General features: G+C 45.6%; 1 protein-coding gene across 3 annotated transcripts in view; it reads left to right on the forward strand.

Annotated features, from left to right (window-relative positions):
* Window positions 1–16,150, forward strand: part of HTR7 (5-hydroxytryptamine receptor 7) — a 49,422-nt gene that overhangs the window by 20,149 nt on the left and 13,123 nt on the right. For 2 of the 3 annotated variants that reach the window (XM_081912980.1, XM_081912978.1), the window contains exon 2: window positions 14,707–15,456. In XM_081912980.1, the coding sequence (XP_081769106.1) occupies window positions 14,707–15,456 (750 nt within the window). Of the gene's footprint in view, window positions 1–14,706; window positions 15,462–16,150 lie in introns of all 3 variants that reach the window. The other variant, XM_081912979.1, reaches the window with a different exon arrangement.

Here is a 16,150-nt window from a genome sequence, read left to right on the forward strand (position 1 = left end):
AAAGGGAAGCAGACAAACTGCCACCGCATAGACCCTTTGACTGTCAAATCAACCTACTCCCTGGGGCCCAACTCCCAGTAGGCAAGCTGTACGCCATGTCAGACAGGGAGATGCAGGAGCTGAGGGAGTTCATTGACAAAAACCTGAAGCGAGGTTTCATCAGAGAGTCCCGAGCGGTGGGGGGCAGCCCAGTGTTTTTTGTGGACAAAAAGAACACAGACAAACCGAGACTGGTGTGTGACTTTAGGGCCCTCAATGCAGTGTCGGAGCCCCTGGCTTTCCCTATGCCCCGAATTGATGACATTTTGACCAGAGTAAGGAAGGGAAAGATTTTTACAAAGCTGGACCTGCGGGGGGCGTACAATCTGATACGCATAAGGAAGGGAGATGAATGGAAGACCACCATGTTTACCCCTTTGGGAGCCTTTGAATACCTCGTTATGCCCTTCGGTCTACAAGGGGGCTCCGCGTGTTTTCAAGCTTTTATAAACCACGTTCTGGGACCTTTGCTCTACAAGAATTGTGTGGCCTTTTTAGACGACGTGTTGGTGTATTCGGAAGATGAGGAACAGCATGTGAGGGACGTTCGAGAAGTGTTGGGCAGGCTGCAAGCCAACCAGCTGTGGGTGAAACTGGAGAAGTGCCAGTTTCATACCAAGGAGGTGGAATTCCTGGGGTACCGCTTGTCAGACAAGGGATTGGCCATGGATCCAGGCAAGGTCCAAGCGGTACTGGAATGGAAGACACCGAAGACCAAGAAGGACGTGCAAAGATTCTTGGGGTTTGGGAACTTTTATCGGAAGTTCATCAAGAACTTTGCCCACTTGACGGCGCCCATCACCGACTGCCTCAGCAGCAAGAAGAAATTTGTTTGGACGGTAGAGGCGGATCGAGCCTTTGAAGAACTGAAAAGGGCTTTCGCCTCGGAAGAACAACTTCTGCATGTGGATTTACGAAAACCCATGAGAGTGGAAACCGATGCATCCGACCGGGCGGTAGGGGCGGTCCTTCTTCAACTGGGGAGGAGTGCGTCGGAGTGGAGACCGTGTGCCTTCTTCTCGCGGAAGCTGAATAAATCCGAGAGGAATTACACGGTGTATGACAGGGAACTACTTGCCATTCACGAAGCATTCCGGAGGTGGAGACATTTATTAATTGGGGCACAACACAAGGTGCAAGTGTGCACCGACCACAAGAATTTAGAGTATTGGAGAACAGCTCGAGTGCTCAACCAACGACAAGTGAGATGGGCACAGGAATTCTCCAAATTCAACTTTGAAATTTGTTATGTGCCAGGCCCAGAAAACGTCAGGGCGGACGCGCTCTCACGCAAACCAGAGTATTGGGAAGGGGAGGGGGTGATCGAAGAGAGACATGTCATCCCTGAGGACCGCTGGGTGTGTGGGGCGGCGCTGGTGGGGCAACGAGAACTGGTAGAGGAAACGGAAAATGATGAATATGCCCAGGATAAGCTCAGAGGTCTCAGGGGGGAGGGCGAGAGACCCGGAGGTTTTGAGGAAAGAAATGGGGCATTGTATTACAAAGGGGCACTGTATATACCCGAAGGTGAATTGAGGGGGAGAGTACTCAAGCAGTTGCATGATAGCCCCACGGCGGGACATTTTGGACAACACAAGACCATGTGGTTGGTTACCAGGGAATTTTGGTGGCCTAAGGTGAGGGAAGATGTAAGGGAGTATGTAAGAGGGTGTGACCAATGTCAGCGAGCCAAAGGGGAAAGAAGGGCGCCGGCAGGGTTATTAGAACCATTACCCACACCAGAACGGCCTTGGGAAGCGATATCAATAGATTTTATGACGGATCTGCCAAAGTCCAAGGGGAAAACAGCCATCATGGTAGTAGTAGACCTGTTAACTAAGATGTGCCACTTTGTAGCATGCTCACATGCAGTCACAGCGGAAGAAACAGCGAAGTTGTTTGTAGAACACATCTTTAGGTTGCACGGGGCTCCCTTGAGGGTGATCTCAGATCGCGGCAAACAATTTACTTCCAGGTTCTGGAGGAAGCTCATGAGCTTGCTGCACGTGGAAGTCAATTTTTCAACTGCCCGGCACCCTGAAACCAACGGGCAGGCGGAAAGAGCAAATGGCATTCTTCAACAATATCTGAGGTGTTATGTCAATGACAGAGAGAACGATTGGGTCGAAAAGTTGGCGTTGGCAGAATTTGCCTACAATAATGCGGAGAATGTGTCCACAGGGATGAGTCCCTTTTTGGCAAATTACGGGTGTCACCCCAGGGCATTTCCAGGGGAAGGAGGGGAGAGATGGAGCGTCCCAGCGGCTGAACATTTTGTAGAAGAGATGGAAGCGATCCATCATCAGCTCCAGCTCAACTTAGAAAGGGCTAAGGCACAATATAAGAAGCAGGCAGACAAGAACAGAAGGGAAGGTGAAACCATAAGGGTGGGGGACCAAGTGTGGTTGTCAACCCAAGGGTTGCCGTTCAAAGGGGGTTGTAAGAAATTGAGGCCCAGAAGATTGGGACCCTTTGAGGTCATTCAGCAGGTAAACCCGGTAGCTTTCAAACTCCGATTACCCAACCACATGAAATTGCACCCAGTGTTCCACAGGTCGTTACTGTCACCATACAGGGGGGGACGTGAAGGGGAGTACGTCAGGGGACCAGCCTTGGAAGAGAGGGAACGCCGCAACCATGTAGCGGAAATCCTCGATTCCAGGTGGAAGGGAAATCAGGTGGAGTATTTGGTGGCGTGGGAAGGGGAACCGGAGTCAGAAAACACCTGGGTGAATGCAGAGGAAGTCAATGACGAGGTTTTAACAGAAACGTTCCACCAAAGGTTCCCGAGGAAACCTCAGCCGATAGCAAGGTTTAGGAGGGAGTATTTCGGCACCACCGATGAGGAAGAGGAAATGGAAGGGTTCGCGGAGTCGGAGTTGGAAGAGGGAGTGGACTCCGATGACGAAGATTACCGAGAGAGTAGGAACAGCAACAAGTGGAGGGAAGTGTTCGCGACGTCGGAAGACGAAGGAGGTTCTTTCAGGGGTTTTACCTCCTCACCGCCAGTAGGGGAGGAGACGGGAGGGGGTGAAGGGGGCCCTGGAGGGGAGGTGGATGTCAGGGAACTGCCATCTAAAGCGCCGGGGGCGCAAAGGCTCACTGAGGTTGAGAGAGGAGTAGCAGCGGAAGAGGGAACCAGTAGAGGGCGAGCAAGAACTCCAAGGGAAAGTGAGTCGGAGGGATGGCTCAGAGACGCTTCCAGCGAAAACAGTGGGGAGGTCTCAGGACCTCCTATAGGGACACCCACACCTCGCCGGAAACTGTCACGCCGAGAGGCCAGACGACGTGTTTCCGTTAAAGAGCTTTTATGTTGGAAACGATTCCGAAAGCAGCCACTTTCGGATTCTACTAGTGATTGACGCAGCCATGCTGGAGGGGCTCCGTCACAGGCAGAGGTTTGAAAACCTGATCAAACTCTGAGGGACTTGCATTTTACGCACAAGCAGCTCATCGTCCCATCACAGGTAACAAAACAGTTTTAACATTTGTGTAGGAGTACAGAAAGCCAAGTTATAATACAGATGAGAGACTAGTTGTGCCTCTATTTCCAGTCAGCAATTAAATATTTTTAAATTAAACATGTCAGTGGGTTGTTTTAAAAGTAATAAATTATTTCTAGCATGGGAGAAACATCCTGTAAGATTATGGAGATGTATCATTCCACCGGTCTGGGGGATATTATTCATCAGGAAACAAAAACAAAGGGATGTGTGTTGAAGTATTGTTGTTTAAAAGAGAAAAATGGTCAAGAGTTAAAGGTTCAACAATTTACTGGGTTGCCAGGCCCAACCCAAAGAAACTACCTAACTACCTGTGACTTTAATAGCTTTTTTTTTTGTAGTACTGATGTCTTTGATCTAAAGTTGGTAGCTTAATTTTTATTCCTTCTTTTTCTCTACCCACCCCAGTTCATTCAATTATGGCAGTTAAGACATAAGGTTCCCAGGCAGTCTCCAAAGGCCCAGTGTTAGAAATTAGCCAGGCGCCAGGTGTGTTTTGCAACTAGTGCGGGTCCAGTTACAACCATGTGGAGATCTCTAGATGCTAGATTGGTGGCTGGGAAAGGTAAAGGTAAAGAGGACCAAAGGTAAAGGTAAAGGACCCCTGGACGGTTAAGTCCAGTCAAAGGCAACTATGGGGTTGCAGTGCTCATCTTGCTTTCAGGCTGAGGGAGCTGGCGTTTGTCCACAGACAGCTTTCCAGGTCATGTGGCCAGCATGACTAAACTGCTTCTGGTGCAACAGAACACAGGGACGGAAACCAGAGCGCATACAAATGCCCTTTACCTTCCCGCCACAACGGTACCTATTTATCTACTTGCACTGTTGTGCTTTTGAACTACTAGGTTGGCAGGAGCTGGGAAAGAGCAACGGGAGCTCACCCTGTTGTGTGGATTCAAACTGCCAACCTTCTGATCGGCAAGTCTAAGCGGCTCAGTAGTTTAGGCCACAGCGCCACCTGTAACCCAGGTTTAAGGTGCCATTTAGCGATTAGATTATATACCTGAGTTTCTAACACTGTCCACGTCTTTGCTCCCTGCTTACAGTAGTATCTCCCTACATCCCTCCAAAAGTGGCCCCTGTAGTTGGGCTCTGGGATGGCACTCTGTTAGACAAAGTGGGCCTCTAGAGTAGATGTGGAGGATCTTTGGCCCTCCAGATGTTGCTGGACCTCATCTCCCATAATTCCCCTGCCATTGGCCATGCTTGTTGGGACCGATGGAAGTTGTAGTCTGGTAACACCTAAAGGTTCAAAGATTCTCCACACCTGTTCTAGAGGGAGATTTTGAATTCCTGCATGTACACTAAGGTGCTACTTTGATCCTGTATTTTGTTGCTTCAGCACAGTCTTAACTCCAGTAGGGGAGTTTCTGCATAGTTTTGTCTCAAGTTCACTCATTCGTATTGTTTTCTGTGCTATGTATATTTGGATACCATTGAACACCATTGTTCGATGCTGGGGTTATATTTCTGGGTTCCTTTCCCTTCCTCCCCATGGTGGAACGAAGCACTCCTGTATCATTAACTTAGTGCTTTCTTGTGTTTTTATTGCCTTTTAATGGGAACATACAGCAATAATTGGCACTTAGAAAAATATTATGCTTTTAAGCAGCATGTATAACAATGGGAAAACATTCCATCCCAAAATATTACCGTCTTTCTCTATTCCTCTTTTGCTAATGAACGTAAAAGCTCTTTCCAAATTTCAAATGGTGACTCTGACTGCATTCCAAATGAGTCTTTGACTTAATTTTAGCTTTTGATGTTTTAGCACAATTAATATGTTTTGGCCTGGTTTCTAGCTAGGTTTTCAAATGTGGCTATTGGTTACTTTCAGCTGTAGTCACGGAGTAGTTTTGTGGGTGGCTAAGGTGTGCTTGGGGGCATCTGCAGGCACCGCGTTGGTGACCCCCGAGCTATGGCATATATCTGTGAACCTCTTAAAATGCCCTCTGGTCTGACATCTGACAGTGGAATGCCTCTGGCTGACATCTCTAGTAAAAGCAGAAAAATTTCCATTCAACTCTTAACAGCTGGGCTTTTCCACTTGGAGGATGATTGATGCCAACATATAATTTGTATATTATACTGGCTGTGTGACTTTCATCGTGAGTTATGGGGATCAAAGTGGATTTGCAGCTGGGTTTCTCACATCTAAATACCAACACTCTATGGTATCATTGGCCCTTAAGTTATGGACTCTGAAGCATCTTTCATTTTCGCAGGACTCAGAAAGTCCCTGGCATCTCCAAGTAGGGCTGAGAGTCCATGCCTGAAACTGTGGAGAGCTGCTGTCAGTCAGTGTCGGCAGTACTGAGCTTGATGAATCAATGGTCTGACTCAGTGTAAGGCAGTTTCCTTGTATCTGAGCAGGTGCAACTGTCCACTAAGGCCTAATTAGTATGTCTGCTTCCTGTGCCATTTTGGTGATATTTGGAGGGAATCAATACAGGGGCAGAATGACCGATCCTGTTAGTTTCATGCCAGTTTCGTTGAGTGATAAAGAATTGAGCTTCTATTCTGTGACATAATAGAAAGAAGGTGCACTGTTTTATTATAAAGATGGGCCACGCAATTATTCCCACACCCTTTATACCAAGGGTGGGAGCAAGACAGATCTCCAGGCTTCTATAGTCAGGGAAAAGCCGGAACTCACCAGAACTGTGTTCTGGTACGTTGTGGCAGCCCCATAGTGTTGTGGTGCCATCCCCACTCAGGGCTGTGCAACGCGGGCAGCGGGCAGGGTGAGCCAGCGGAGAAGAGAAGTCCCGCCCCCCTAAAGAAAGCTCAACAACTTTGGGTGGGCACTCCCTGCAAAGTCCCGACACCCCTTTTTCTACAAAAAGCCCTTTATAGTGTTTGTTTGTTTATATCATTTCCTTATGCCAGAAGGCATCAATGTGACTTACAGCAAACAGTAGAAAAGGTTCTGGCAGTGCTTCCCTCCTCTCCGGCTTGCTCAGGCACGGTGTTAAGGCTCTTTCTAGCATCCTCTGGTCCCTGCACCTCTTCTCCACTGGAGGTAGGGCTTTCCTCCTCGCTGGAAGATTTTCAGAGGCTCCCTGTAACACAACTCCCCCTCTATCTCTCGGCTCTGAGCTGATGGCAGTTCCCTGACAGGTACAAATCCCCACTCAGCCATGAAGCTCACAGGGTGACCTTGGGCCAGTCACTGTCTCTCAGCCTAACCTACCTCACAGGGTTGTTGTGGGAATAAATTAGGGGAGAGAGACCATGTATTACACCTTGAGCTTCTTGGAGAAAGAGGTGGGTATGAATGCAATAAAGAAGTAAATAGGATTAATTAATAAAGATTATTTTTAAACAAATACGACATAACTGTCATAGAGGCAAACTGCTGAGAACCAAGAATGACCATGCGCTAATTCCAAACAAAGCCCCTACCTTAGGGTTGCCATACGTCTGGAATTTCCCAGACATAGCCGAGATTCGGCCATCAGAAATAGTGTCTGGGTAGAAATCGTTCAATGCCTGTGAAAATCCGGACGTATGGCAACCCATGTTGGAAGTGTAGATGTTGGCAGATTTTGCAGCAACGTTTGTGTCCGGATTTTTACCTTTTGAAATATGGCAACTCTACCTAGTCTATCTCAGCATGATCACCATATGAATGAAGAAAGCCGATAAATAGCCCTCCCTAGCCCTGTTCCACAACCTCCTTGAGTGCATTTGGCCCAGCTCAAATGTCTCCTCAAAGTGTGACAAGGCCTCTTGCTTTCAGTCTGGTTAGACAGTGGTGGGGTTTGAGGTGTGGGTGTTGTAGGTGCCTCTGGAATGTAGCCTGCTGTACAAAGTTCAGGTCATTGCCCCCCCCCCCACCCGGGAATATTGTCAATTGGGGAAAGTTTCTCCTCCCTGCTTTATTCACTTATTTCGTGTCCTGAGTGATTTGCGGCCTTCCACACTGTTGATTGTGCTTCTATGGATGGCTCTCAAATTACAGGCATAGTTCAAGACTTTATATTTTCTGTGTTTGCTCAGGGAAGAACAAAGGCAAGTAATGGATAAAACAGTGCGCTGAAAATGACTCCACTTCTCCAAAGATAAATATTGTTACAGCTTTATCATCCAAGCTATGAAGTAGGCTGAGAAGGCTGCATTCATCATCTCCTACATCATTTGCATTCTAAGGAGTTTTCTTTTTAAAAGTCTTAGCATATTTCCACCCCCCTAACCTTTCAGAAACTTAAATATATTGAGGAAGGAAGTATTGTTGAATATTAAATCCGTTACTACCAACAAACCAAGGGTCGGGGGGTGGGGGAACCTGGAACTGGTCCGTAGGCCCAATATCATTATCTTCCCCACCCCACCTGTCAATCACCTGACATCATGTCCGGTGGCCTTTATTTCTGCTTGCGGGGGTCAACAGAAGCCCCTTTCAAAGCACTGTCTTGAGCAGTGCTTTGAAAGCCTTTCCCAGTGGGCTGGGGTGCCAGAGGTTCCCCACCCTTGGACTAAGAGACAGTGTGTGTGTGCGCGCATGAGAGAGAAAGATTTCGAAACCCAGCTTTCATTTCTGGGAGAAAAGGGTTTGTCCCTCCTTTCTATGGTTTCCACCTGCCTCCTTTGCCCCATGAGTGTGAAGGCAAATGGCCTCTGTGTCAGCATTGACATGTTCTGCCACAGCCTTTCCCCTTCACAAAGGGGTCGGGAAATGCTTCTGCCTCAACTGAGCCCTAGTTTTCCCCACCGTCTGCTTTATCTGGTGGAGCAGAGTTCGTCCTGGCCAGCTACATTTAACAGATGGTGCGGCTAGTGCTTAAGATAGTAGGGAGACAGAGCAACAAAATGACGGCAGGTCCCAGAGATCTAAGTTGGTGCATCACACTGTTTATATACTTCACTTATTGCTTTTTGGGCCAGGAATATTCATTGAGCACAAGGCATGCTAACTGCAGTGCTGCTGGGGGAACCTGATCCAAGCTGGCTAGTAGCCTCTTCATTATTTTCCTGGCAAAACACATGTCTGTCATGTCACCACTGCAGTCATAATCCTCTGTGTATGTGTGTGTGCTGTCTATGCCATTGTTTGTGTGCATATATTTCACAATAAACCATACTGCACTGAAACAATCTACTAAACAAAGGCAGCTGTTCAAACAGCTCAGGACTCGAGGAGTGTGTGCTTGTAGTGTTGGATGTTACTCTTGGCAACTGCATCTTGTTTGACTTGGGCTACAATCCACTCGCTTTCTCCTGCTGAATGTCACAAGGCAGAACCCACAATTGGATCGCCTCTCTCTTGTCACTTAAGGGAAGCCATTCTGTATCACCTGTGGTGAAGGGTGAGCAAGAAGTGCCTGGAAAGCAGGTGGAGAATTTTGGGCTTTGAAAGCTAGCTCAGCTTTGGATGGTGAAGGCTCCAGATTCAATCCCTGGCATCTCCAGGCAGGACACAGAGAGAACCCTGTCAGAAACCCAGTCAGTCAGTATGGACAATGCCAGTGGCGTAACATGGGTTGCCAGTGCCCGGGGCTGCATGGAGGAAGGGTGGGACGGAGTACACATGCACCTTCAACTGCCTAATGGTGTCTGTATCACCCAGAAGATTGCAGCTGCAGAGATAAGAAAAAAAAGAGTCACCTGGAGAAGTCACTTCCTGGTTTGCAAACAGAAGCGTTTTCAGCTTCTCATGCTCCTATGTAAGAATAACAGAGAAATAAGTAGACCAGAGCAGGGGAATCTATGGGCAAAGATGAAGACGTGTCTATTATGAGAGGGTTTAAGAAATTTTCTTTATTCCATTTCATGATAAACATAGATACAGTGGTACCTCGGGTTAAGTACTTAATTTGTTCCGGAGGTCCGTACTTAACTTGAAACTGTTCTTAACCTGAAGCACCACTTTAGCTAATGGAGCCTCCTGCTGCCACTGCACCACCAAAGTACAATTTCTGTTCTCATCCTGAAGCAAAGTTCTTAACCTGAAGCAGTACTTCTGGGTTAGCGGAGTCTGTAACCTGAAGCTTATGTAACCTGAAGCGTATGTAACCCAAGGTACCACTGTACAAATATATATTCCAAGAAAAATGGTGAAAAACTGATAAGCACCTGCATGACTAAGAGAGGGGTTGGAAAAGCTCACTAGTGCAGAAAACAGAAAAAGGATAAGGAAAGGAGGCACAGCAATTATTTGCAGCAGACGTATTGGGAGTTAGAAGTAAATGGTTTCAAAACTCGGCATCTGAGGAAAGAAAGGGCAAAGGAGAAACCCTGCTGTGAAAGCACCTCCGCTGCCAGATTATAAACGACTTTTGAATGAAAGCGGAATGAAGAAGGATCTCGAAAGGGATGAAACGCTTATTTCTGAAGACGGAAATGAGGAAAATGAATAGCCAAGGAAACATACAGAGAGGTAAAAGGAAAATAGAAAGCCATGAGCAGTAGGGGAGCCAAATGAGAAGCGTGTGGATGACAGATAAATGGAGTAAATATATGTACACACACACAAGGCTTTTAAAAAGCCATTTGCAAGATAGGGGACTCATTAAAAAAGAATTCAAGACAATCACAGGGACAAAGAAAAGAACACAGGAAGTACAAAAAGACATCAGCGCGGATCATATTAAAATTAGGAAAGGAAAAAAACTGATGGTGGAGTTGATGCTAAAACTGAGAGTTTTGGAGGAAAAAAGCTCCCCTATGTGTAATGTTTGCAAGGCCTGCTTTGATACAGCGTTTTGGTTTTATTGCATCAGAATCTGGAGGTATTCCAGTCCAGGTTTTATCAGCTGTCTCTCTCCACTGGTTGGACTTCAGAACCAGGCAGTGATGACAAATTCTGGTATGCTTCACTCTACGTTTCCACTTTGAACACTTCTAGGTAGTCATGCTTGCACTGACTCTGCACCGTCCTAAGTCCAGGAAGCACACCATCCCATAGAACATACAGTGGTACCTCAGGTTACAGAAGCTTTAGGTTACAGACTCCGCTAACCCAGAAATAGTACCTCGGGTTAAGAACTTTGCTTCAGGATGAGAACAGAAATCGCGCAGCAGCGGCGCGGCGGCAGCGGGAGGCCCCATTAGCTAAAGTGGTGCTTCAGGTTAAGAACAGTTTCAGGTTAAGAACGGACCTACGGAACGAATTAAGTTCTTAACCCAAGGTACCACTGTAATGTTTGTGATGGTATGGGCAGTAGTCTGATTTTGGTAAAGAAAAGAAGAAAAAAGGTGTCTCTCAAGCTCATGAAGTAAATACTGTAAATCAATATATACAGTTGTACGTTGGTTTTTGAACAGCTTAGTTTTCAAACGTTTTGGCTCCCGAACACTTCCTGAACCGGGAAGTGACTGTTCTGATTTGCAAAATATTTTTGGAAGCCAAATATCCGATGGGGCTTCTGCGGCTTCCAATTGGCTGCTGGAACTTCCTGCAGCCAATCAGAAGCTGCACTTGGTTTCTGAATGTTTTGGAAGTCGAACGGACTTCCAGAACAGATTCCGTTTGACTTCCAAGGTACGACTGTATTGCAACTCTGTGAGGGGTAAACTACAGTTTCCATGATTCTTTAGGAGGGGGGAAAATGTGTCAAGTTGCAGATCCCCTCTCAGTGATTTTCTGCACAGTGGCTGATATATAGGGGTGTACAAATCTGCTAGTTTTAGTTCTCTTAAGTTGTCATGTTTCCAGTCTTAAACACAGTGTTCTACATTTCTGCAGCAATCTGTGGTCCCCCCCCAAGCCCCTACCCCAATGAAAATTCAACAGTGTTTCAGTGCAAATTTTCCCCAATACACATATCTTTGTATGCAATTTTGATTAACATAATGTATTTTTGCAAGCAATTTTCTCCAATATATATATATATAATCCATTTTTCTATATTATTTCCACCAATATATGCACACCAATATTTGCACATTTCCCCCTAATATATGCATTTTCTGTGCTTTCTGTATGGTAGGAAAACTGCATTGCAAAATTTGGAAAAGTGTGAATTTCAAAGGATAGAGGTGTTTCAGTTCACATATTGGTTCAATAACTGCAAATGAGGTAGATTCTTATCAAAAAGCAAACAAAAATCAAAATTCGTCCTTATGCCTACTGATACATGTATACATTTCTGTTCAGCCATTCTCCACACTTCCTGCAGAGTAGGTAACTGAATTATTTACTTTGTGTTAAAGAAGAATCTTAATTTTCAAGGTTAATCGAATGTATATATTGAGGTGAATGGTTTGAGGCATACAAGATTGATGCTCTTTTTATCTTGCAGCTGAAATAGAAGTATTAGTGGGACTAGTTTGATGTATTTTTATGTAGATTAATGTATTTTAATTTCAAATAGCATATTTTGTAGAACCAATATAGTTTTGCACTGACATGTCTTTCTCAATCTAATGCATTTTAATCACGTCACTCTGTTGCTTGTGCGATTTCTCAAAAATACCTGAATGCATTAACTTTCATTGGTGGGCACTTCAGAAATATATAATATACATATGATTGACCTTAAATGGGACCATTTTTAACCCTTGGCCACTTATATTAAAAAATAAAACTCAGTTAGGAAATGGCTAGATGTTCATTAACCTTCCTAAACAGAAGCTTAACAAATAAAGGATTGGTGGACATTTTACTACCCCAAGCCAAATTCTAATGTATCTAATGTGCTGCTAGTGTGTGAAAATAGTCAAGATCCAAGGATTCCCAGGCATGCACCTCCAGATGGTGGAGACATTGGGTGCCATTCTGGTCCCTGGGCATCTTTGCTTGGAGTCAAGTGGCTGATAAAGGTAAAGGACCCCTGACAGTTAAGTCCAGTCGTGAATGACTCTGGGGTTGTGGCGCTCATCTCACTTCACTGGCCGAGGGAGCCAACGTTTGTCTGCAGACAGTTTTTCCGGGTCATCTGGCAAAACCAGAGCAGTGCACAGAAACGCCGTTCACCTTCCTGCCAGAGTGGTACCTATTTATCTACTTGCACTTTGACGTGCTTTTGAACTGCTAGGTTGGCAGAAGCAGGGACCGAACAACAAGAGCTCTCCCCGTCGCAGAGATTCGAACCTCCGACCTTCCGATTGGCAATCCCTAGGCTCAGCCAGCTGCAAAATGTGCCTGGCGCCTGGTGATTTTCTAATGCTGTTGGACTCCCAATTTCCATCATTCCTGACTACTGGCTGGGATGGGAACCCAAAAAACATCTAGATGGCATCACATTGGCTTAGCTTATGAAGTGCCACAGGATTCTTGGTTGTTTTTGCAGGGACAGATGGGCACTGCTTTCCCTCTGAACATAATTCCAAACTGTTGAACTGTCCCATCAGTCTGTCTTGGCAAAACTGTCGAGAAGCATGTGGAACTGCTTCTTACCTCATTCCAAAAGCTCCCTGTTCTTTAACAGCAGGGAAGGGCTTACCTGTGGCTTTTCAGATACTGTTGGACTCCAACTCCCATCAGCGCCAGCCAACATGAACAACAGCCAGAGATTATGGGATTTGTAGTTGTAGATGGAAGATGCCAGGTTACCCACCCGATGCTGAGTAGCATTATAAATGGTGTTAGCTTCATGAATTCTTCCATCTTGTAAGGCTTCTTTTTAATCCTGTGTCTGGGATGGAATCTAAAAACACTTGGATGCATTTTATTTAACAAAAAACCATTGATATGAGAATTAAAGCAAGCAGCCCTTTCATGCAGTGAAATGACCACAGAATGCTCCTTTGTTTCAAGTCATTGTAAGCTAATCAAACCGTGGAAGAAATCTGCGTGTTCCAAAATAGTCCCCATAAGAAGCGTGACTCAATAATGCTGCGAAATGCCTTTATTCATTTAAGCAGAATGAAAACATTTAACTCTCTTTGAAATTGATTTTGCCGCATTTAGAACATTTTTGAATACCAAAGACTAACATTTTCATTGAAGCTGTTGCTTTATTCTGCTTTGAAGAATCACACCCCAACCCCCGCTCCACCCACATGCAAATTTTTAAAGGCAAGGTTTGAAATGGGTTGTTTTTTTGGAGGGGGGGAAGCCCACAGAAGCATTAGGGAGAATGAACTCAAACCAAACTTGGAATGAAAACCGGACCCAATCTTTGTTCCTGAATCAAAACCAGTGAAGACTGATCCATCAGGGAGAATCTGGCATTGCCCCACCAGCCTCAGCCAGCCCCAACCTGCCTACCTTCTTACTTTCAACTTTTCTAAGGAGTGGCACTTGGCTGTCCTTCATCTCAGCTTTGTCCTTGTCTATCTTAGCAGGAAGAAGGATGGGAACAAATGTTGCCTGTCAGTCACTCTGGCTCCACCTCCTCTTGGCCTCTCTCCCAATCACCTTACCAGTCCCAATGGCTACTACTGGCCACCACTATCCTGAAGCCCTCTCTGTAGAGCCTAAAATAATAGTTATTGGTGCCAATGCAGATTCCCCCCCCCCAAGGGAAAACCAGTTTCAAAGGAGGATTATCCTCGGGACAAAGGCAGGGAAGAAAAGGTTTATATTTTCCCACCCTGCACCCATGTTTGCTCTAAACTTGTAATTATCATCCTTCCCAGTGCATGCTATTTGCATTTTTTAAAAAAATACCTGCCCATTTAATGTCTAGTTTGGCTCTGACCATGAAGACAATCAGCCTTTGAGTAGAAATGGGAAAAGACAGCATTTCTGTATGCTCTCACTTGCTACAGTGTTCAGCCTGTTTTTACATTGCGGAAGCCTTTCTCTCGATCCTTTGACCCAAAGCCAACCAGTATGGAGCGGTATACTGTACAGTACTGGACAGTTGCAGTCCTATTTTGGCATTTCCCATCATGCAACTCCCAACTCCCATTAGGCCAAACCCCTGAAGATGGGTTGCTGTAAAGCACACTTAAAAAGCTGCGCAAAAGAAACCAAAAACTGGAATTGTTTCATGCAAGAGAGAGAGAGAGAGAGAGAGAGAATAAAATCTGGTTGGTGCATGCATTACCTTTTACTCTCCTGCTTGCTAGTTACCCTAGAAATTGGGTGTTTTAAAGATGCTGGTATGAAATGCAAACTCCTTGTTTCATCTTTTCTTTGCAGGTCAAATTCTTATTACTAGCTACAGTTTAGCCTGCGGGGCTCCCTGCTGCAAGTTACAACAGCAGTGGTTTTGCCCGCAAACTTTGTAACTAACGAAAGGCACACTAACTCTGCTTACTCTCTGCTTTCTAGGTACCTTGGAATCACCAGGCCCCTCACCTATCCCGTCAGGCAGAATGGGAAGTGTATGGCTAAAATGATCCTGAGTGTGTGGCTGCTGTCGGCTTCAATTACTTTGCCGCCCCTCTTTGGCTGGGCTCAGAATATCAACGACGACAAAGTTTGCCTCATCAGCCAAGACTTTGGTTACACCATTTATTCCACGGCGGTGGCGTTTTACATTCCCATGTCCGTGATGCTTTTCATGTACTACCAGATCTTCAAAGCCGCCAAGAAGAGTGCGGCCAAACATAAGTTCGCCGGTTTCCCCCGCCCTGAAGAAAATGAAGGGATCGTTTCAGCGAACGGCATCGCGAAACTGCACAAGGAATCGGAAGAGTGCACAAATTTTTCGCGGCTGCTTAAGCACGAGCGGAAGAACATCTCCATCTTCAAAAGAGAGCAGAAAGCTGCCACCACCCTGGGGATTGTTGTCGGGGCGTTTACGGTGTGCTGGCTGCCGTTTTTCATACTTTCCACCGCCAGACCCTTTATCTGCGGGACGTCTTGCAGTTGTATCCCCCTGTGGGTCGAGAGGACATTTCTTTGGTTGGGTTATGCAAACTCTCTCATCAACCCCTTTATATATGCCTTCTTCAATCGGGACCTGAGGACAACCTACCGCAATCTGCTGCAATGCAGATATAGGAATATCAACCGTAAGCTATCGGCCGCAGGCATGCACGAGGCCCTGAAGCTTGCTGAAAAGCCAGAGTTTGTTCTGTAAGGTCATTTTGCCTTTTATTACACTTATTTGCTGGTTCTTTGTGTAAGCTTTCTCTTCCAAGTAACACCAAATACAGATAAGAATGATTGTGTCTGATTGCAGATTATTCTCTTTTAGTTGAAAATTTCTGTCAGTTTTATCCCAGTTTGTTGTAGCTTTCCCCTCAAGAATCTGGAGAGAATGCTAAGAATTAGAGTTCCCTTTTCTACCCAACTACAGTTGCCCCAGAAAGACAGAATAACAACTAAATAAGTTCATGTGTGAGTGCTTAGCATCATCATAGTATTTGGATACCCCAGTACCAAAATTCTTTGTATTAAAGCAGTCGTATGTGAAGAGGGTGGGTTGTTGTTTTTTAAAGATAGTGAGCATCTTAATTTAGGATTTCTGTCTGAAGATCTTCTAGTGTGTAGCTATACAAAACTGTGTTACTCCAAACTTGGTAGCTGCTTATACTTTTTTTTCCAGGAGAGCATAACCACAAATTACCCATCAGGCCTAATAGTTGTGGGCACATAGCTGTTGTTTTTAAAGCTCTACTTTGTGATTGGATGCTGCCATTGATTGGCTCCCATTGTTATTTCCTGCACTCCTCAGATTACCAGCAAAATCTGGTGAATGATCCATGGAGCATTTTGTCCAAATGATTAGGTGCATGCCTGCTTGATGTCTTCTAGGCTTATTTTTCAC

Source organism: Podarcis melisellensis, assembly GCF_964234715.1.
Source record: "Podarcis melisellensis genome assembly, chromosome: 5".
Taxonomy (NCBI): Eukaryota; Metazoa; Chordata; class Lepidosauria; order Squamata; family Lacertidae; genus Podarcis; species Podarcis melisellensis.